General features: G+C 38.3%; 1 protein-coding gene across 1 annotated transcript in view; it reads right to left on the reverse strand.

Moving 5' to 3' along the window:
* Adgb (androglobin) overlaps positions 1–23,676 on the reverse strand; it is a 99,624-nt gene that overhangs the window by 26,361 nt on the left and 49,587 nt on the right. Inside the window, exons 21-29 of the mRNA XM_090337995.1 lie at positions 22,884–23,051; positions 19,435–19,570; positions 18,757–18,894; positions 9,263–9,356; positions 7,608–7,742; positions 6,021–6,174; positions 4,100–4,287; positions 2,487–2,671; positions 418–617 (exon numbers count right to left, since the gene is read on the reverse strand). Coding sequence (XP_090194121.1) covers positions 418–617; positions 2,487–2,671; positions 4,100–4,287; positions 6,021–6,174; positions 7,608–7,742; positions 9,263–9,356; positions 18,757–18,894; positions 19,435–19,570; positions 22,884–23,051 — 1,398 coding nt within the window. The remainder of the gene's footprint in view (positions 1–417; positions 618–2,486; positions 2,672–4,099; positions 4,288–6,020; positions 6,175–7,607; positions 7,743–9,262; positions 9,357–18,756; positions 18,895–19,434; positions 19,571–22,883; positions 23,052–23,676) is intronic.

The following is a 23,676-nucleotide window of genomic DNA, read 5'->3' on the forward strand; positions in this document are numbered from 1 at the left end:
TCTACTCTATTTTCTTTTCCGTTGTTTTTAACTGTTTTTTTTTTAATTTCCAATGGGTTTGCCAAGTTTGAATCTAGTACTTTATAATATATGTACTTTCCTTTTTACCTTACTTATATTACTTTTAGTAATATGGGATTTCTATTAAAATCTGTCTTCAGAGTTATGTATTAAATTTATTTATAAAACGAGATTATCATGTCTGCATTATAGACTATTGTGAAGATTCAATCTGTCATGTAACTATTATGACATAGAGAGATGGTTCACTCATTATTCTTCAGTTCTGGTTATATAGTGGTGATATTACACAGAATGTGTATTATATATTGACAATGTTTAAAGAGGATTATTTTATTTTTTTCTAGCTTTTAGGAGAAGTCTGTTGGAAGAATTTTTCCTCTAATGGTCATATACCTGCTGTGGCGTGCTAGAATTTTCTTCTATAGTGGGTACACTGATAACTTCCTCCTCCAACACAGACAGACCTGGCTCTACTATGGAACTTCCAGGTCTACCCTTAAAGGATTTTTGACTTCCCTGGGCAGATTTCTTCTTGCTAGGAATTTCTGGGTCCTTCTTCAGTGAAGTATGATATGAAAGAACTTGCTTGCTAGCTGAAAAAGAATAAAATTAAGTTAGTACATGTGATACACATCATTGTTAGCAATTATAATATACTTAAAGGAAAGGTATATATTTCTGAGAAACAAGAAAATATCACCAGATTCTTTGGAATAATCTGGTTTCACAGAAATACATGTGTGATATAGAGCAATGCCTGCTCTGAACAACCTCTACTGATAAAAGAACAGTGACAGTTCCTCATTCACATTGTACCATTTGAAAGATACAACACATTATTCATCCAAGCTCTTTAATGTCTCATTTCATGTATGCATGTTATCTCATTAAGAAAATATTTCATTTTCATTTAACATTCCTAACTCCACTGTTTTTTCATCAACAAATAATATAAGCAGAAATGGAGAAACTAAATAGAAATGTGTTGAATACAAACAATTTGTCAAGCATATATAGAGGTAAATTAATGACCATCACAAAGAAATTCCAACTCTAGCCAAGATAGAAAGATGGGCACTGATTCTGTCATCTCACTACAAAAGTGATAAAACTGGACAAAAGATAGAAAGCAGCAGTTTTCAGCCATCAGGCAATAGACAGTCCAGTGAAGGCCTGTGATGCCTGAGAGCAAGGAAAAGAACAAGCTCATCTGTCACTTTCCCCAATTGCTGCCTTTGAGCATCTTCCCAGCTGCAGGAAAGAGCAGAGCAGACCATACCATGAAGCTCCTCCAGGTCAGAAATGAAGGTGGTCATTTGGGCCCCTGAAACAGCTACTGTCTTGGAGAGCACGGTAGGTGAGAGGAATATCTCAGAAACATACACAGTAAAAGTGACCATCATTTGAAAGGTCATTACAAATATACATAGCTGATATGGATTTTGGACTTGGCCCTAAATGGCTAATATACACATACTTAAGTATTTAAAGAAAATGTTGGACATAATTAATAAGCAACTGATGAATATCAATAGGAAAACATGAAATATATAAAAACTGCGATGACAAGAATTCAAATCTAGGAACATAGCCACTTTTATTTACCTGAGATTAGTTTATTTACCTAGCATTAGTTGGGACCTAATGCTACAAAGAGGAAATACCTTGTAAATTTAGGAAGTAGCAATAATAACAACAGGTAAATGAAAAATGAAGAAAAGCACAAAAGCTAAAGTATCTGTATCAACTGTCTAGCATAACTTTAATCCTATATAATAAACTCTGTACTATGTATTATATAATATATATAACTATATTCCCTTGTTGATGCATTGGTCATGTGCTATTTTTAGTCAGAATCAAATTAACAAAATAAGCAAATAACTGCCTGAAAATATCACTGTTATATTTTAAATGGTATTTACTTAATAAAATATTGAGGGGCTAGGAGCATGGTCTAGTGATAGAGTGCTTGCCTAGCATAAAAGATTCCTTGGTACCACATAAACAGAAAAAGCCAGAAGTGGGTGGTTTAAGTGATAGAGTGCTAGCTTTGAGAAAGCCCAAGCATAGTGCTCAGGCCCTGAGTTCAAGCCCCAGGACTGGCAAAATAAAATACTCATGAGAATATTGTATTGAAAGTTGGGAATAAAGGAAATTTTAGAAAATTTAAGGTACTAAGAACTTTACTTCTTACTAGCAAGCTGACTTATGTATTAAAATTAGAAATTTTTTTTCTCTAAAAAGAAAAGTCTTCAGTGACTGTTTAACCAGTCATTTTTCCAAACTAATTGGTGCCCAATTACATTTGTATTAGTGGTGACAAATGCTGTGATTAAAAATGAAATTCACCATCATTTTAGTGATAAGTATTGTTTCTATTCCAATATAAAGAGAGACTATAAAATGCCTTAAAAACAAGTCTATGAATCCAAAAACCCAAGTTGGGCAGGCATACTTACACTGGGAACTCAGAGCCTTTTCAGTGCCCAAGAAGCTAAAGGCTGGGATTATGGCTTGGCCTTTTCCAGTGGCGCTCACCATGACTTCTTCACTTTCTAAAAGCTGCAGCTTGATGAAGACATCTGGTTTGGAGGTTCGTACCTGTATTGTAACAGGGTGTGCTACTGCCACTCTAACACAATACCTATGGAGACAAGAAATTCAACTCAGAAATGAATCCATGGGTCTGTCCCTCAAATCAGCACAAGAAATAATTGGTGGAACATCTCAAAGTAAAATGACTTTGTAAAGTCCTCTAACTTTATGGAAATATGTGAGTCACAGACTTTGCCAAAGGATACCAATATGGCCAAAAAGAAGAAGCAGATGGTTTTTAATTAGTACTAAATCCCAAGGAGAAAATGTATCTTTCTGCTTAGGCATGGTGAGTAGTCACCTATGGAACTTGACAAACCTAAAAGCCTCTATACTTCTTATTATATCTGCAAACTACTACGGCCATGGATCCAGACACACAATTTCATAGACCAAATATAAAGAGAGCCTAAGTAGCAAGAGGAGAAGCACATAAAAAGGAGAAGCACAGTAGTAGCACTTATGGCATATACCGTAATCCTAGCTATGAGGAGGCTGAGGTCTGTTGATCCCAGTTCAAAGCCAGCTTGGGCATGAAAAGATGTGAGACTTATATTTCTAATTTCGAATTAGCTATCAATAAGTCAGAAATGAAGCTGTGAGGGCCTAGTAGTGTGCTTGTCTAGCATGCATGAAGACCTGGGATTGATTTCTCAGTACCACATAGGTAGAAAAATCTGAGAGTGGTGCTTAGTGGCTCAAGTGGTAGAATTCTAACCTTGAGAAAGCCCAAGGAGAGTGCTCAGGCCCTGTATTTAAACCCTAGGACTGGCAAAAATAAAAAAGAAATGGGGGGCCGGGAGTTTGGCCTAGTGGTTGAGTGCTTGCCTAGCATGCACGAAGACCCGGGTTCAATTCCTCAGTACCACATACATAGAAAAAAAAGCCAGAAGTGGTGCTGAGGCTCAAGTGGTAGAGCTCTATCCTTGAGAAAATCCAAGGACAGTGCTCAGCCCCTGAGCTCAAGCCCAGGACTGGCAAAAAAAAAAAAAAAAAAAAAAAAAAAAAAGAATGGGACTGTGGCTCAAGTGGTACAATACCTGACTTGAGTCAAAAACTCCGGGATGAAGTCCAGCTCCAGAGTTCAAATCCTACTACTTTCACAAGAAGAAAAAAAAATGGAGAAGCATGTATTCATGGAGTAGTAGAATGTACAAAGAATCTGTTTAAAGAGAACGTGTATGCATGGGCAGGCGAAGCAGGTTCAGAGGCCAGAAAAGGAGAACTATTACAGGCTAGAGAAGGAGAGGAACAAGAGGACTGTCAAGTAGTGATAACTGTCAATTTCATGTAAGTTGGGTAAGATAAAGTCTAAGAAAATCTCACTGCCATTACACGTGATCCTATAGGCTTGTTCCTGTGACCACAATCATTTCCAAAGTGAGTATACACTTAAAACTCAACAAACTTGAGATTATGTACCAGACTTTATTTTAAACCTAAGATAGAGAAGGCTTTAGTCCTTTCTGTTGTATACCTGAATAAGATTTTCTTATCATTGGGTATGTAGTAATCTCTGATTTCCTTGATGGTGAAGGCATTGCTCAGGGAATCTCTGGTTAGACATGGGAGTGGTGTGTAGGAGCCAATGAGGCGCAGTTTCCATCGGGATCCTGATACAAACGTGTCACCTGTGAATGCTTCAGCCACAAAGGTGTATCCTTTCTGCAAGACAGGGTCATCGTACACATGAGTGACATTGCCGTGGGTGTCATAGCGTTGGAAGGCTTTGCTGTCTTGATGTACATAGAGATTCCAAGGTCTTTTGGTAAGCATTGTGCTTTGAAATCCCTCTTAGTACCTTCTGAGGGCTGGAGACGTGGGTCAGTGGTAGCATGCTTGCCTATTGTGTGTGCAACCTGCGTTTCATCCCTAGCACCATAAAAATAAGTAAGTGATGGCTCACGCCTAGCTACTCACGGTTCAAAGCCAACTCAGGCACTAAAGATAGTGAGGCTCTTATCTCCAATTAATCACCAGAAAACCATTAAGTGGCACTGTGGCTCAAGGGGCCGGGTGGTAGCCTTGAGCTGAAGAGCTCAGGGACAGCACCTAGGCCCAGAGTTCAAGCACCATGGCCAATCAAAACAAAAAATGGAAATGGAAGGGAGAACGGAGGAAAGGAGGGATAGAGACATGGATTAGAGGAGGGAGAAAGGGAGAGAAGGGGAAAAGAGAAAAAGCATCATATTACATGCTTTCAGGGAAATGATTAACATGTTCCTTTGTGCGTTTTCTGGCATAAAATAATGTTCTAATAGTAGGTAATTGCTATGCTTTTTCACTAATGCTCCTTAAAAAACTTTTAAATCATAGCCGTATCATAGAAGCTCAATAGCATCTTATTTGATTTTCCAGTCTCCCAAATTTATCTAAAATACTGAGCTGAGGAAAGCAAGGATTTCTATTTCCCTTGAGGTAGCAGGTAAGGGGTTGGTTCAGTGTAATCTGAATATCTAGTCAAAAGGTCAGTGAACCACTAATTTGCAATCACAATAAAATACAAATATTTTATGTAATTCTGCATTTATAATTGCAATTGCTCCTAATAAGTAATAAAAAGATTAATTTGTCTTCCTGTTACTGCCTGGAAGCTCATCAGAAGAAGCTCTCTGATTAGATTTCTAGAAACAAAAGTCAGGTCTACACAAGTAATAATGAGTGCATAACTCTCAACAAACATCTAGGAATATGAGCTAGAACTGCAATACTGTAACACTAATAAGGAACTTTTGTTTTACATTTAGAGCTTGTAAAAGGGATGTAAATTATGTATGTTAAAGCATTTTGGGAAAGTATAATATATAGATACATTGTTCTTTTAACCTCCAGATTCAGTGTAAGCACATGACGAGTTCTTTAGACTGACCTCTGTTTTAAAAGAGTGTGTGGATTTATGATGTCACTAATTAACATTTCTAATACTTTCCTTTTATTAATTCATTTTTACTTCTATATTTTTGTGCTGGCTTAAACTCAGGGCCTTGTACTATCATTTGACTTCTTCACTCAAGGCTGGCATTCTACTACTGGAGTCACATCTCTACTTCTGACTTTACGGCCAGTTATTTTTTAAGTTTATTAGTTTTTAGTGTTGAGATAATGTACGGAGGGGTTATAGTTAGTGTTGTTGGTTATTTGGAGGTGAGATTTCAAGAATTTTCCTTCCTGGGCTGGCTTGGGACCTCAAATCTCATCCTCTAGGATTATAGGCTACGCCACTCCACTCATACTTTGTTTTCGTAATGTAATAAGTAGGCTAGTAATTGCATGATCTCCCACAAAGCAATAGGCCCTATTCCTGTGGATTAAGATGGAGCCCCTCTACCCTGCTTCTCTAGAACTATGTACAGCTGAGGGCCACTCTGAAATATGGTGGGAATAGATATTACACCTACCTTATTCTTGGTGTAGAGGTAAGGCACCACTTTCTGGAACACCTTTGGCACTTCTTCCATTGTGTCATTATTGACAACGTGAAGCATACAGACTGGCAGCGTAGAGTACACTTTTGGAAGCAAAATCATATCTTGAGGAACCAAGAACGTTTCTCTGTGATTATAAAAATACAAACTTTATTCAACATGAATTGTAATGTTTGAACTTAAATACCATGGAGTTATTTTCAAGGTTTAAGGTTTGAAAATAGGTACAGTCTGCATTTTGCTTTCACTTTAACACCTATAATCCTAGCTGCTTAGGAAGCTAGGATCTGAGGATCATATTTAGAAGTTAAGCCAGACAGGAAATTAACAAGCAAAATACTGCATGGCTCAAGTGGTAGAATGTTAACCATAATCAAGTAAGATGAAAAAGAGTGAGTTCAAACCCAGGAACTGCTGCAGAGGCACATGCACACAATTATTAATTTACTACTCTGATATATAAATGACAATTCCATCTTATAAGTAATTTGACTTTTACTTAAAATTACTTGGAAATTAAAGGCTCCCTTTCTACATTGAAAGCATATCAATTGTTGGCAATGTATTTATTAAAAGGTTTATAACTACTACATATTTTGTGTGCACTCACATGTATGTGTGTGAGAAACAGAGTGAAAGACAGAGAGAAGGAGACAGAGAGTGTTCTGGGCTTGAAGTCAGAGACTGGACACTGTTTGTGAACTTTTTTGCTCAAGACTAGCACTTTTCCACTTCTGGCTTTTTTGTTCTTTTCTTTCTTTCTTTCTTTCTTTCTTTCTTTCTTTCTTTCTTTCTTTCTTTCTTTCTTTCTTTCTTTCTTTCTTTCTTTCTTTCTTTCTTTCTTTCTTTTTGCCAGTCCTGGGTTTGAGCTCAGGGTCTGAGCACTGTCTGTGGACTTTCTCAAGGCTAGAGCTCTACCACTTGAGCCTCAGCATCGCTTCCGGCTTTTTTCTACGTATGTGGTACCGAGGAATTGAACCTGGGTCTTCGTGCATGCTAGGCAAGCACTCCAACACTGGGCCAAACTCCCAGCCCCTGGCTTTTTTTTTTTTGGTAGGTAATTAGAAATAAGAGATTGATGGACTTTCCAATAAGAGCTGGCTTCAAACCCTGATCCTCAGATTTTTACCTCTAGAGTAGCTAGAATTGTAGAAATAAGCATTCTTGTACACACTACACATTTTGGTACAAAGAACATGGATTTAAAGTTTCTATAATATTTTGGGCCGGCATGCATGAAGACGCAGGTTTGATTCCTTGGTACCACATACATAGAAAAAAGCCAGAAGTGGTTCTGAGGCTCAGGTGGTAGAGCTCTCCCCTTGAGAAAGTCCAAGGACAGTACTCAGGCCCAGAGCTCAAGCCCAGGATTAGCAAAAATAAAATTTCTATAATATTTCATCCATTCATAGCAAGTATATAAGAATTATAAGATATGTAATTCAGCTAAAAGCTGATATTTTGACTACCATTGCATTTTTTCTACCATGAAGAAAACTCTGCAGATCAATCTTGAATGTTAGTCAAGGTAACATCAACTTGCTCGTGTACAAAGCTCACCTGAATACTATGAACCAATAATTTGGTGGTTGTTCTGGATAGGTTACTGTATAGTCAGCAAAAGTAAGCTTTGTTTCTTCATCTTGAAAGCATGGGTAAGATTCCATAGACTTGCACTTGCTTTTAAACATTAGTCTAGAAATATAAAAATAAATAAGCAATGATTAAGAAAACATCTTTAAGGGCTGGGAGCGTGACCTAGTGGCAGAGTGCTCACCTAGCATGTATGAAGCCCTGGGTTCAATTCCTCAGTACCACATACACAGAAAAAGCTAGATGTGGCGCTGTGGCTCAAGTAGCAGAGTGCTAGCCTTGTGCAAAAAGTGTCCAAGGACAGAGCCCAGGCCCTGAGTTCAAGTCTCAGGACTGGCAAAAAAAATACCTTTAAAGTCCATTCTAATACAAATAGAAGTAGTACCCTCAATGATATGAGAAGCTAAGGACATCATTGATTGGGTTGAGTTCTCGCTCAGTGTGGACCAGGGGAATCTGAATGACAAGGTACTGAGAGCAGATTCTACCCCAGATCAACTGTGAGCGTTGCTCTCCAGAGGGCCCCAAGTGATCTAAAGTTCTGAAGTAATCATGAATGTGATTCACAAACCGGGAAATAATGGAAATGCACACGTAGGAAAGCAGAAGCAAAGTTTCGAGCTACAGCAAAAGTCCTCCATATTAATGAATCTAGTATACTAGTTTTTGACCAAATATTTTAAAAATACTAAACAGAAAACTGATCTAAAAAAAAGTCAGGATCAAAAATTTAAATCTCTACACACAAATTACCCAGGTCAGTTAATGCAGAACTTCCCAGTCAATCCTGAATCATTAAAAAGTCAGTTGTATCATCCTGTTAGCTGCCGAGTGATTCCCTATTCTCACTTTGGCAGAAATCTGCCACCCAGAAAGAAAATGGTACCCAAATAGTGAGGGAAAAGTGAATGTACTCAATTAAAGTGTTAAAGGAAGATCTTTAGATTTGTTGAAACCTGCCACGTTGGTGATATGCTGAAAGCTAAAAGTTGGGCATGGCTATGGGGGAAAAAAAGAAGTAAAACAGGATAGCAGTTCTGTATGCAACCATGAATATCATACATACCATACCATCAAATTCTCCTCCATAGTGATCTCCTTCGACCCACACACTGTAATGCTAGGAAAACTAGAAGCAGTCAACTTAGTGGTAGAATAGAATAGCAGTCCCGAAGAATTCAGAATTGAGATAGAGGCTGGAATGGATTTTAATGTGATGAGCAGTTCTTTAAAAGATTTTTTAAAATCAAAGGGTATGAACAAGAGAGCGTCCTCGAGTTTTCCCTCCACATAATTTCTGATGTATGAGACACTAATGCATGCTACTAGTTAACAAATAATAGGCCAATGTTTCTCCTCACCTAGAAGTATGTGACCTATCCTAAGCTTAATGGAAGGAGAATGGGAGACACCCTCTGAGCCTTATCCTTCTCATCCTGCCAGAATCTAGACTGAATCTTAGAATTAACACATAGAATCTTAGAATCTAAGATAGAATCTTAGAAGCATCAGATATCCATACTGTGTTCTATAAGATTTCATTTGTTATCTGAGAATGGGTCATCAATGCATAAAATATGTTTCTTTCCAATGGCATAGAAGGGACTAAAAGAATTCTTTACCTTAAGAGAGAAATTGCATATTGTTCCAAATTCAGTTCCAAGACAGTCCAAACTTTCAGAAGAGCTTCTGCGACAGTGGTGTTTTCCTTTGTGTCTAAAAGTAACAATACTCAGTTGTAAGATTTCTCAAAGACAATCTTGTCTACACTTTCCATTTCACAGAATGAAACTCACAAGATGGCTCCAAATACTTCAATTGAGTCAAAGAAAATTCATGTTTAAAATATGGAATGCTAATTCTTTAGTAGATACTGCTTACAATATTATCCTGCTTACTTTCATCCTTAATTTTTTAAAAATCATAAGATGGGGGAAACAAGATGGCACCGAAACAATAGGGACCCAGCCTAACTCTCTCTCACAAAAAGAGAGAATCAAGGAATCCCCTGAGCCAACTATCTTAAGAAATCAACAAATTCAAGAAGCAATGGAGAAGTACACAAACCAGAAAAGAAATCCAGATAAAGCTTATATATACCCAGTGCTCTCAAAGATCCCAAATGCAAGGACCCCTCCCCTTGCCGCCAGCTCCAGGCCGCAAAAGCAGCAGCAGCAGGCACTGGGGCCTGGGAAGCCCCAAACTCCAGCAAGTGGCGGAATCCAGATGCAGGACCTCCACACAGACCCGGTGCGGGAAGCACAGAAGGCGGCAGAGACCAGAGGGGAAGCAAACGACCCTCCAACACCACGGAGCAGCCGCAAACCCCGAAAAGTAAGTAGTCGAGTGGGTTCCCCAAATCCATCAGGAATGCAGAGCTGGCGGCGAGCTACAGAACTTAACCCAGACCCTCCACCCGGCCAAGAAAGACTGGCAAGTGCAGGGGGGCAAGGAATTCAGAATCCTGTCCCTTCCCCCAACAGCCCCCTCCCCCAGGCCATTGACTGGAGACTCACAGGCAGGCAGGCACTAAGACCCAGCACCCCAACAAAGGGGGCAGAGGTGTCCCAGCTCACCTGCCCAACAGCCTCCTCCTCAGGCCACTGAAACTGGAGACTGAGGGGCGCTGAGACCCTGCCTTCCAACAGTGGGTTGGGGTGTGCAGGAGTCTGGGAGCCAGTATCTGACTGACCCAAACCTAAGTGGGGCGCCCTCCTGCTGGGAGCCTCTGGCAAGCCAGCACCAGGGAGCCCCCAGGGAGTCACAGAAAGACTCTCAGCCAATGCAGCAGGTACTTCCCTGAAACATAGCAGGGAACTGAAGGGCAGACTGGCAGGGTGCTGAGCTCACCCTCAGAGAGTCAGAAAGGCATGACTTTGCCCACTACCTCTTCTGGGCACCACCCCTGGGAACATGGCTGCAAGCTAGTAGGCTCCCTGAAGCTCCCAAACCACAGGCCCTCTGCTAGGCCCCGCCCTGGGTATAGGGCGGGCAAACTAGCCACTGGGCCCCAGGGCCGAAGCCCCCAAACTGAGGGTCCACAGTGGGGCCACTGGTTGAGCTAGCTGAGAGCTACCTGTGCACTGGCACACAGCCTTTGGGAACGGGCTGACACAACTGTAAAAGCTACACTCTTCATCCCTGTCAGCAACGGAACTAATTTGGCTGAGAACCAACACATATACATAGATTCCCAGAACCACCAGCCCCAAACCAAGTAAAGACCACGAACTACCAACCACAGAGAGAACCTACAACAACAGTCTCAATTCCAATGCCTCCGAAATCGCAATGACAAATCACAAAATTTATAAATAATCAAAGTCCCACACAAAGCCCAAAAGGAAACAGGAGTGAAGGGATAAGAGAGATGTCACCATCCAAAGAAATGACACCTGAAGACAGAGGAAACATGACCCTGTTCAAGGAAATGATTGCAGACATGACTAAAGAGATCAAAGCAGAATTTCAAAAACAATTCCCGGAACATAAGCAGGAAATCACCAAGGATCTCCTTGATCTCAAAAGAAAAATAGAAAAAGAAATTATACTTCCCTAGAAGAAAAGAATGCCCTCAGAGCAGACATGATCAGCTCAGTGTCCACAATGCAAACAAAATGGAAGCATTAAGCAACAGATTGACTGAGATGGAGAATAGGACAACAGGAACGGAAGATAAACACAAGAGCTGGAACAGGGTCATCAGTCTGGAAAAATCAGTCAGAATTCACCAAATAGAATTCCAGGACCTGGCAGACACAGCCAAGAAATCTAATCTTCATATAATAGGAATTGAAGAAGGAGAGGGGTTTCAAAATAAGGGAATGCAACCCTTATTCGCCAATATCATAGCAGAGAACTTCCCCAACCTCAAAAGGGAAAATAATCACATTATTGAAGGCTTCAGAACTCTAAGCAGGCAAGATCCTAGAAGGAACTCGTCTACACACATCATAGTAAAAACACTAGACCCGAATACTAAGAAGCTGATTTTAAAGGTCACAAAAACAAAGAAAGAGCTATACTACAATGGAAAAAAATTAGAATAACTGCAGATCTCTCCATGGAAACCCTAAATGCAAGAAAAGTTTGGGAAAATATCATTCATGCCCTGAAGACCAACAACTGCCTACCCAGACTGATACATCCAGTGAAACTAGCATTTGCATTTGAAGGAGAAGCAAGAATATTTCATTCCAAAGAGAAGGTATATGAATACATGCACACTAAACCAGAATTACAAAAAATATTAAATAATCAAGAACAAATTGCAGAACAGCAAAAATCCCCATCAAGAAGCAATCCCCTATAAATCACTAAACACAAAAGAGGAAAAAGAGAGAGAAAGAAACTCAAAAGTAAAAATAAATAATGACAAAGAACACTAACCACTTCTCCATAATTTCCCTAAATGTGAACAGATTGAACAATCCAATCAAAGGCACAGAATAGCAGATTGGATTAAGAAACAAGACCCATCAGTGTGTTTCCTCCAAGAGACCAACCTCACTGCCAAAGACAGAAACAAACTCCAAGTGAAAGGATGGAAAGGAATTTTCCACTCCAATGCACTGTGCAAGAAAGCAGGAGTAGCAATCTTAATCTCTGACAAAATTAACTTCTCAGTAAAATCAGTACGTAAAGATAAAGATGGCCACTACATATTAGTAAAGGGTCCAATTCATACCCAGAATATTACAGTTATAAACATTTACTCCCCCAACATGGGAGCACCCAACTACATCAAGCAAACTCTCTTAGATTTACAGAATAAGATAGACTCAAACACAGTCATAGTGGGAGACTTCAATATGCCACTCTCACAAAATGACAAGTCAACTAAATAAGAGATAAGCAAAGATACCACGACTTAAATGACACCATAGCCCAGCTGGGCTTAATAGATATACACAGAGCCTTCCATCCAACAGCGAAACTTTATACATCTTTCTCAGCAGCACATGGAGCATACTCCAAAACAGATCATATAATAGTTCATACAGAAAACTTAAGCAGAAAGAGGACTGATATAATCCCATGCATTCTATCTGATCACAGTGGAATGAGACTAGTTCTGAACAACAGAGTAAAAGGTAAAAAACATTCAAACACTTGGAAGCAGAATAACTCCTGAATAACTCCTGGGTTACAGAACAAATCAAAGAGGAAATTCAAAACTGTCTTGAATGTAATGACAATCAAGATACATCACAAAAGAACTTATGGGACACAGCAAAAGCAGTTCTAAAGGGCAAATTTATCACACTAGGAGCCCATATTAAAAAGACAGAAGAGGGGCCAGGAGTTTGGCCTAGTGGTAGAGTGCTTGCCTAGAATGCATGAAGACTCGGGTTCGATTCCTTGGTACCACATACATGGAAAAAAGCCGGAAGTGGTGCTATGTCTAAGTGGTAGAGTTCTAGCCTTGAGAAAGCCCAAGGACAGGGCTCAGGCCCTGAGCCCAAGCTCAGGACTGGCAAAAAAAAAAAAAAGACAGAAGAAGAGCATGTAAATAACCAAAAGAAGAAATTGAAGCACCTAGAGGAACAAGAAAAAGTTCATTCCAAAACAACTAGAAGGACAGAAATAACAAAAATAAAATCAGAACTATCAGAGATTGAAATAAGATCTACTATACATAAAATTAATAAATCAAAAAGTTAGTTCTTTGAAAGAGTCAACAAAATTGACAGACCCTTGGCAAGATTAATCAAAAAAAGGAGAGGGGAGACGCAAATAAACAAGATTAGAGACCCTACAGGAACAATCACGACCGATATCCACGAAATTCAGTCCTTTACGAATAAGTACTATCAAGGCCTATATTCAAAGAAACAGGAAAATCTAGTAGAAATGGACGATTTCTTAAATAAATATAGGCTACCCACATTGAACCATGAAGAGGTAAACAAATTGAACAAACCAATGTCAAACAATAAAATAGCAGAAGCAATCAGGAAAATGCCAACCAAAAAGAGCCTAGGTCCAGATGCTTTCACTGCAGAATTCTACAAGACTTTAAAGATAAATTAATACCTATACTCTTGAAACTCTTCCAAGAAATAGAAGCAGAAGGAGCAATACCAAACTCATTTTATGAAGCTAATATTACACTCATCCCTAAACCAGGGAAAGACCCAATAAAAAAAGAAAACTACAGACCTGTCTCTCTAATGAACACAGATGCAAAACTTCACAATAAAACGCTATCCAACAGAATCCAGAAACAAATTTAAAAAAAATTATACACTTAAGATAAAGTAGGCTTCATCTCCCAGATTCAAGGCTGGTTTAACATTCGCAAATCAATTAATGTAATACATCATATCAATAGAGCTAAGGATAAGAATCATATTAAAATTGCTCTGGACATAGGGAAGGCATTTGACAAAATACAACATGCATTCATGTTGAAAGTATTAGAAAAATAGGAATAAGAGGTACATTCCTTAAAATAATTAAAGCCATATATGACAAACCTACAACCAGTATTATACTAAATGGAGAAAGACTGGAACTATTTACCTTAAAATCAGCAACTAGACAGGGATGGCCACTCTCACCACTTCTCTTCAATATAGTGCTGGAAGCCTTAGCCAGAGCAATAAGGCAAGAGAAGGACATCAAAGGGATCGACATAGGGAAAGAAGAAATTAAACTACCCCTATTCGTAGTTGATCCTCTGAGTGACCCAATAAGCTCCACTCCCAAACTCCTAGAATTAATAAACCACTTTGGCAAAGTGAAAGGATACAAAATTAACCTGTAAAAGTCAATAGCCACCATTTATCTGGCAACTATCATGTAACCCTTCTATTAATTATAATAAAAAATATATTTAAAAAAAGTCAATAGCCTTCTTGTACGCCAACAATACACAAACAGAAGGAAAATTTAAAAAAAAATGATCCCATTTTCAATAGCCCACAAAAGAATATAATACTTAGGAATTAACCAAAGATGTAAAGGAATTATTTAATGAAAACTATAAAAGCCTAACAAAAGACATTAAAGAGGACACTAGGAAATGGAAAGGCATCCCATGATCATAGGTAGGGAGAAACAATATAGTGAAAATGGCCATACTGCCAAAATTGATATACAAATTCAATGCAATCCCATTAAAATCCCAAAGACATTCTTTCCTGAAATAGAAGGATCATATAGAACAAGAAAAGACCTAGAATAGCCAAAACAATTCTAGGTAAAAAGAGCAAAACAGGTGGTATTACAATACCAGACTTCAAACACTACAATAGAGCCATAATAACAAAAACAGCATGGTACTGGCAAAAAAAATTGACCAGAAGATCAATGGAGAAGAATAGAAGATCCAGAAATAGAACCATATACCTATAGTCAACTTATATTTGACAAAGGAGCCAAACACATTGGAACAAACATAGCCTATTCAATTACTGGTGCTAACAAAACTGGGCAGCCACATGCAGAAAACTAAAAATTGACCCTAGCTTTTCTCCATGCACAAGCATTAATTCAAAATGGATAAAAGACCTCAATGTCAGACTGGAAGCCTTGAGACTGCTACATGATAGAGTTGGAGAGGCACTGGAACTCATAGGCACAGGAAAAACTTCCTGTACAGAGTCCCAGGATCACAACAGACTGGAAAGAGACTCAATAAATGGTACTACCTAAAAATAATAAGTTTCTGCCAGTTAAATGCATAGCTACTCAAGCAGAAAGACAGCCAACCAACTGGGAAAAGATATTTACCAATAATACATCAGACAAATGCTTAATATCTAGTATCTACAGGAAACTCAAGAAACTAATCCCCCCCAAACCCAACAAACCAATCACTAAATGGGCAAGGGAACTAAAGAGAGACTTATCAAAAGAAGAGGTTAAAATGACAGAAAAGCAAATGAGAAAATACTCATCATCCATGGTCAGAAAAGAAATGCAAATAAAAACAACCCTAAGATACCACCTTACCCCAACAAGAATGGCCAAGATTTTGAATTCAGACAATGAGAGATGCTGGTAGGGTTGTGGAGAAAAAGGTACCCTACTGCACTGCTGTTGGATTGTAAGCAAGTTCAGCCACTCTGGAAAGCAGTGTGGAGGTTTCTTAAAGAACTGAAAATAGATCTTCCCTATGATCCCACCACACCACTCCTGGGCATGTACCCTGAGCATCATAACTGAGGATATAAGGACACCTGCTCAGCTATGTTAATCTCTGCACTATTCACAATAGCCAGGCAACGGAAACAATCCAGATGCCCTACTGCAGATGAATGGATACAGAAAACGTGGTGAATATATATATATATATATATATATATATATATATATATATATATATATATTGGAATTCTACATAGCCAACAGATAAGATAAAATAATGGCATTGCGCATGGTATCCTTAATATGTGGCTAACAGTACAAACAGTACAAGAGCAAGGACTCAGTATTTGAGTACCCAATGCTATGTGTCAGGGTTTTTAGTCCTCAGTCCCTCCAGACCTGCAGGACGGATAGAGAGAACATGCCCCGACCAGGACAAGCCAAGAAAGGAGAGGGCCGACTAACTGCCCATACCCAGTCCTCCCTCGTCAGAGGACAATCAGACGCATCAGGGAGACCCATCAAGGTAGGAACTCGTTTAATGAGGAAGTCCATTCAGCTGACATAGGATGCAGGAGCCAATCAGCTATTCTCACTATAGGTCTCAGCAGAAAGTGATAAAGCAATAACACATTCATACCCAATAATAATCAAATCTCAGCAGAACATGATTCACAATACTGACAATATAGCTCAAAGTTCATAGGCATGGTGTTACACAACAGCTAATTTCTTTGTGTGGTTACCTTACTCAGTGATACAGATTCATGGGCCATCCTGACCCTGCACTCGGCTCTCAATACTAGGACATGGTATTGGAAATATAAACACAACTACATAGACATAAAAATCTATGACTCTATAGACTTAATGTTTTGTTACATAGATTAATATGTATCTATGACATTTAAACTCTCAGCCTAATTTTAATTATGTTCTAAAATCTAAGTGCCAGTGATTGTATATAGAGATTGTTGGTTAAATACATCATTTGAAATATGATGTAAAAATCAATTTTAATAAGTTTTTTAATAAAAAAGAAAAAAATCATAAGATGCCCTTCTGTAATTTTAGATAATTATCATACACTTTATCCTAAGGAGATCTGTCACAACAAAAATTCCTTAAGGGTAAATTTTATCTCAGAAAAAACAAGTCAGCCAATTTTTGTAAAGAAGGCTAGCTAATGGGATTTCATTACACCTCCCTCGATTTCATTATCCACAAATAGTTTAAAATTAAGTGATCTGGCAGGGAAAAACAAACAAAACAAAACAATGCAACCATAGAGAACACCTGAAATTTCACATACAGAAACTTACCTCCTGATCTTAGTCTCTGCCTGGTCCTTATAACTGTCTGAAATCGCCATCTTAATATAGTTACTCATCTACTCCATACTTCATTCAAGTGGAACATTAAGACCCACTTATGCAGAAGCTCTGACTCTACATTTCGAAACTATAACAGTCCTTCATACAGGAGAACTACCCAGATGTTAAGGGAAAATTACTGTTTTGTTTTGTTTTGTTGCCAGTCCTGTGCCTTGAACTCAGGGCCTGAGCATTGTCCTTGGACTTTCTCAAGGCTAGTTCTCTACCACTTGAGCCATAACACCGTCTTTTTTTTTTCTATGTATGTGTTACTGAGGAATTGAACCCTGGTCTTCATGCATGCTAGGCAAGCCCTCTACCGCTAGGCCAAACTCCCGGCCCATCACAATAAAACTCTTTTTATTTTTTTCCTTTTTTTTGCCAGTCCTGGGGATTAAACTCAGGGCCTGAGCACTGTCCTTGGGCTTTTTTTCTCAAGACTAGCACTCTGTCACTTGAGCCACAGCACCATTTCTGGCTTTTTCTATGTATGTGGTACCAAGGAATTGAACCTGGGATTTTGTGCATGCTAGGCAAGCACTCTACCACTAGTCCAACTCCCGGCCCTGGAAAAATATTATTAAACTATTATTTAATGATTGAATTAAAAAATCTATTTAATGACTATTTACTTATTAAGTTATAAATTGCACACTATTAAATTGCTCAAGGTTTTACGTTTCTAAAAATGGGAGTAATTTCAATGTAGGCATGTAATTTTGATAACATACATTACATTTAGTTTTAAAGTGCTTCTATTCTTTCTATTAAAAAAAAACAAAGCAAACATGCTATTATCACTTTGGGGGTGATGCTTTCCATGACAAGGCCTCACGCTATGTGGGTCAAGCTGACTCTGAACCTGCAGTCTCCTGGAGCAATTCCCCACGTCCTGATGGCTAGGATTATAGGTGTGTGACACCATGTCTGATTTTGTAATATTTTCCTATCACAAATGTATAAAACCTAGTATTTTTTACATTTATGTATCTGTAGCTATTTCAAAAAGAAGCATTTTATGACAAAATATTTCTTTTACCAAAGGATTCCATTGGAGGTAAGACTTTTCCTATCAGTGCAAACCACAGAACAAAGTAACTGGGTATTATCTATCTACCTGACGTTTCATTTTAAGATAATAAAGTTAACATTTTCACAAAAATTCATTTCATACGCCAAAGTGTATTTGATTTAATAAAATGTTAAGAATGAACTTAAAGTGCATTTATACTTTCTAAATGTGTCACCGAAGTTATTCATGGAGGAATCTTTATTATTCACTCATTCTTCATTCATTCAGCACTTCTTTAACACAGTATCAAACCAAAAATCCTCCCTGTGTTAGCTGAAGTTGATAGATGGGATCATTGCTAGGCACTGAGGATGAAAATCATTATTTCCTTGTTTGAAACAAGCTCCCAACAGATTGGGAAAAGGAAATTGATCTTTTCCTTGTCCATTCACTTATTCAGGATATATTTATTGTATATTTATGTACCAGTTCTAGACTACGTTCTCTGAACAAGAAAGTGAGTGTCCTAAACTTAAAGAATTTTAGTCTTTATAGAATAAAATGACTTAGTTTAGCTGTAAAGTGAGTCCAAAACACTTTTGTTGTTGGAGGGCTTTAAAATATTGAAAAATTATACCTGGTGTTCTGGCTTTCATTAGTAGTCTCACGTAGTTTCCTCTCCACTTGGATTGAATTTTAACAGCTGCTGCTACTTCTGCAGAAGAATATTCTTTTTCTACTATTGGAGCAGAATATTTAAGGTCTACCCATTCAGCTGGCAAGAGAGAGAAATAAGTAAACCAAACCCTGGGCTAAAAGTTACAGGTTATCCTTTCCCCCAAGTTTCGATCCCTGGACTATGGAAGCCCTCTGGCATGGACAATTATATTTGTGGACACTGTCTCCATCAGGATGTAGATGTTCACAATCAGTGAACTGTAATGGATCTTAGAAGACTGCCAGTGGCAATGGCAGAAAGAGAAAAAGGCTGTGAGAGGAGAAAATAGGTCAATTGGGTCGAAGGTCCTTCTCAGACACCATATCTCAAATTAGACCATGGAACCCAGTGAACTGTATATATCTTCAGGATAAAAACTAAATAGAGAATTGCTGGGATCTCTAGAAGTATATGTGCTGGGAATGACGGGGTATTGCTCAGCTGCCCCAGAGAACTCTCAGGGCTCCCAGGCAGGGAGGACTTCTGTGCCTCTCCATGCAGACAGATTCTATCAACTACCAACTGCACCTTGAGCTCATGCTTCTTAAATCCTTATGTCATATAAGACTAGATCAAATAGTGAAAATTTATCAGTACCTAAAGAAGCCTCCTCTAAGGAAGAATCGAGTAACTCTGTCTCCAAAAGCATAGCACGGAATGCAAATTTGAAGTTTAAAGGAGGCCTTGCGACTTGAACCTTTTTCATTAAACGCCATAAAGAAATGTGAAACACCTGAAAAAGAAAAGCTACATATGTATCCTTGTTACCATTATTACAGGGTACTGGGGTTATAAGCCCTCCCCACTTCATCTTTTGAACCAAGAAAATATAACCCAGCCAGAGAATCTGTGAGAAACAGAGGCACCTCTAGGATGCATGGCAGAAGCCCCAGAGACTGAATATATCAATTATGACTACCAGGAACTTTGAGGACTATAGCTAACTTGTCATATGGTAATTTAATAAGATATGCATTAAGTTTGAGGGCTGTAATCAGCTAATAAAACTTTGGAAATGGATGACAATTTTATTTTATTTTTTTTGATTTTTTTCTGAAATTAATTTTATTTCAACTAAAGAATAGAATATAACTGAAGAAATCATTTTCATTCATATAATTATTTTTCAAAGCAAAAGATTTTAGTGACAATATATTCTAGATTCCAATCTTTATTTCAGGAAATTTTTTTTTGTATGTCCATATAATTGTCTTTAGGAATATTCAGAATAATAAGTAATTTTCTATTACTATAATACTATCTACAATATTTTTTGTTTCTTTTTTAAAAAGAATTTATTAACACTGATTTTTACATCATATTTCAAATGGTATGTTTAACAAATAAGTATTCAAAAAGGGAATCTCTATATACAATCACTGGCACTTAGATTGTAGAACAAAATTAAAATTAGGCTGAGGGTTTGTATGTCATATATTCATATTAATCTATGTAATAAAACATTATGTCTATAGAGTCATAAATTTTTATGTCTATGTAGTTGTGTTTATATTTTCAATACCACGTCCATAGCATTGGAGACGCAAATATTGAGTCCTCGCTCTTGTACTGTTTGGATCTAATAGCCACATATTAGGGATACCATGCGCCTACATATTAGGGATACCATGCGCCTATTGTTCCTTTGGTCTTGACTTGTCTCACTCAACATGATGGCTCTAGATTCACCCGCTTCCTTGTTGGTTTTGTTTTACGATATATGCTACTCTTTTTTTTCTTTTCTTTTTTATTGTAATTAGTAAAAGGGTTACATGATATTTGCCAGATAGAAGGTGCATTAATTCACATACATTGATACCCTTTCACATGGGATGACAATTTTATTAATGGTGAGGGCATTGTCAAACTAGTAGATACAGGTATTCTTTGCATACTAGTTGGGCCGTGGGAAAGTAAGGTCTTAGATTTGGCCCTCAGGCAAACTTGCCAGATAAAATAAACTGACACACTGAGGACAAATGAAGATTAATTCAAAATAATAAAATCTCATTCCTCTTATTAAATGATTCTTTTCTTGAGGAAACTTAAAATTTTAAGTTATTACTCTCTCATTTTTGAAATATATGTAAACAGTTTTATAAAGATGAGATATAAAGATAAATATTCCTCTTGTCAGCTTTACACTCGAGGAACACCACAGTTAAGGACCTGGAGATTACCTCTTTGAAATCTATTATCAAAGGTAGATTAACACAAATGGTCAACTCTAATTCTCAGAGAACTCAGGATGAATTGTGTGGTAAATAATGCTGTGGGGTTTTCTTACTTGTGGGCTATGTATTATGTATCTGGAGAATATGCATGGGTTGTATCACTATGAATGAAAACATGCATGTAATGAGAACATGTATGTAATGGGTTGTATCACTATGAAAAGAGTAAGGTATTTTTTTCTGACATCACAATCTATTATTAGCTGATTGCTGGTGTTTTGTGCCATATTCTAGCTTCATGCTTACACAAACAGAAAAATGATCTACTTTCTCTTCTTCCATTGCAAAGAGACCTTCTAGCTTAAAAGGAGATTTTATTTACAATTGTGTCTACAGCAACAGGCCATACTGACTTAACTGTGAATAGTGGGTCAAATTTTTATTGTTTTTATTTTTAAAAATATTTTTTTATTTTAATTAATTAATTTATTTATTTTTGTGGGTAATGAATTTGGCCTAGGTGCTGTTGCTGAGCTCTTATCCTACCCTTGAGCCAAGCCCCACTTCCAGTTTTCTAAAGGTTAATTGGAGATAAAAGAGTTTCAGATCCTTTTGAATAACCTTCTGTGTGGGAGGATGTATCATCAGGTCATATTTAATCAGGACAAATTTAATCTCCCTAATGTTAGATAACAACCTGAAATATAATGCATGTCTGGTAGAACTGTCTTTGTTCAGATAATTTTTATTGTAATTAATAGAAGGGTTACATTATATTCACCCGATAGAAGGTATATTACTTGGCTGGCTTTGAACCTTGATCCTCAGTTCTCAGTCTCCTGAGTAACTAGGATTACAGGTGTGAGCCACCACACCTGGCTCAAATGAATTTTCAGTGCAAGGTAATTTTTAATTATAAGCATACACTAAATACCACAAACACGGATGGTCTACATGCACCAAAATTTAATTCATGTACTTCTATTTGCCAAACCTAGTCATGCTGTTTTTCACTCAACAACAATATCCCAAGACATTTTCAGTTTCAACAACTGCATGCTACTGGCAGGAAGAATGTGGAGAATAAGGATCTATGAAGTTTTCTACAGTGTCCAAGCCAGCTGTGTAATGAAACTTATCTGGCTACAAGTAATAATGTGAATGTACATGCACCTGATTGCTCGGCAGCTGGGGTGGACGGACCCACACCTGCTGTGAGTCTCTCAGAGGACAATGAAGTGTCCTTGCTCCACTCTACCTAGGCTGTCTGTGAAGCCAGATACTACCCAGCCTGGCAGAGAGGCTTGCGTTCCAAGTGTGAGGAAGATTATGATCCACAGGCAGTGATCTACTTCTAGGAAGAAAGCTGGTGGCTAAATGCCAGATCCTGCTCATCCCCTGCTGAGACGTCTTATGTTTACCAGAATCCTCTAGATTGTATAGTCCACTGCAAGAATTAACCCACTTTGAACCACTTTCTTCCTCTTCCTCATTTCATTCTTTTCACATTCTCATTTTACTTCTTGTAATCACTTCTCAAATTGTCTCTAATTTGTCAGGCACAGATTTTTTTTCGGTCCTGGAGCTGAAGTCCAGTCCTAAACAATGTCCCTGAACTTTTGTGCTCAATGCTAGCACTCTACCATTTGAACCACTGCTCTTTTTGGGTGATTCATCGGAGACAGGAGTCTCATGGACATTACTGCCTGTGTTGGCTTCGAACCGTAATCTTCACATCTCAGCCTCCTAAGTAACTAGAGGATCGCATGCATGAGCCACCGGTGCCCGACATCAGGCAGATTTTGGAAGTCACTTAACATAAGATCTATTATTCCACACAGGAAGATTCATTTGTACCCAGAACCAGCTCACCCGGAAGTGCTGGATAGTGAGCTCTGTGTTGTGGAGGGGGACTGGGTAGTGAGCCGTCTGCAGATCCTTCAAGGCAGCAGGTAACCTATTCTTGTCTTTGAAATTGAGAATCACATTGCCAACAGCTTTTAGAATGGTTATAGACTGCTCTGTAAATCGGTAGCTTTCCTGTGAAGATAAAACACACAGTATCCATCCTCACGCTTGTTTATGGGCAATTAAGTTGACAAACGTGAAGTTTTTGGAAGAAGCAAAACATCTGCTATGTGGAAGACTCAAGAGTTATTTATGGAGAGCTTTCTTGATCAAGACACCTGTCTCTAAGACACAAAAAGAGGAATGGAATCCTGAACAAGTGGGAATACATAGGAAGACACCTACCTTAGGTGGGGAGGGGTCAGGAAAACTCCACACAACATAAATACCAAGATAGTTTTTAAGAGTATCTAGGAGTTAGTCTCAGAAACTCTGTGTGGGATTTGATAACTGAAAATCAGTTGATTAGCATGGAGAGTCATACATGTCAAAATGAGGAGAGGCTGAGTCAGCTGTCCCCTCTTAGAGTGCAAGGCAGAAGAATGCAGAGATGCTATGAGATAACTGATTCTTAGAAATCTGAAAAGAGCCTGATGGGTTTGAAGGGTTTGGTTGGTGTCTGGTAGTGGCAGAATCCTTGGGCCAGGAGGTACTGGAGCTTACAGACATTCCTTAGGGGCATCATGGGAAGTGCACACATGATGCTTTGGTTGCTGACAGAATTCATGAGGTATGTCAAGTGTGCCTAGAGGCACAG

This window comes from Megascapheus bottae, chromosome 8, assembly GCF_031878675.1.
Source record: "Megascapheus bottae isolate mThoBot1 chromosome 8, mThoBot2.hap1, whole genome shotgun sequence".
Taxonomy (NCBI): domain Eukaryota; kingdom Metazoa; phylum Chordata; class Mammalia; order Rodentia; family Geomyidae; genus Megascapheus; species Megascapheus bottae.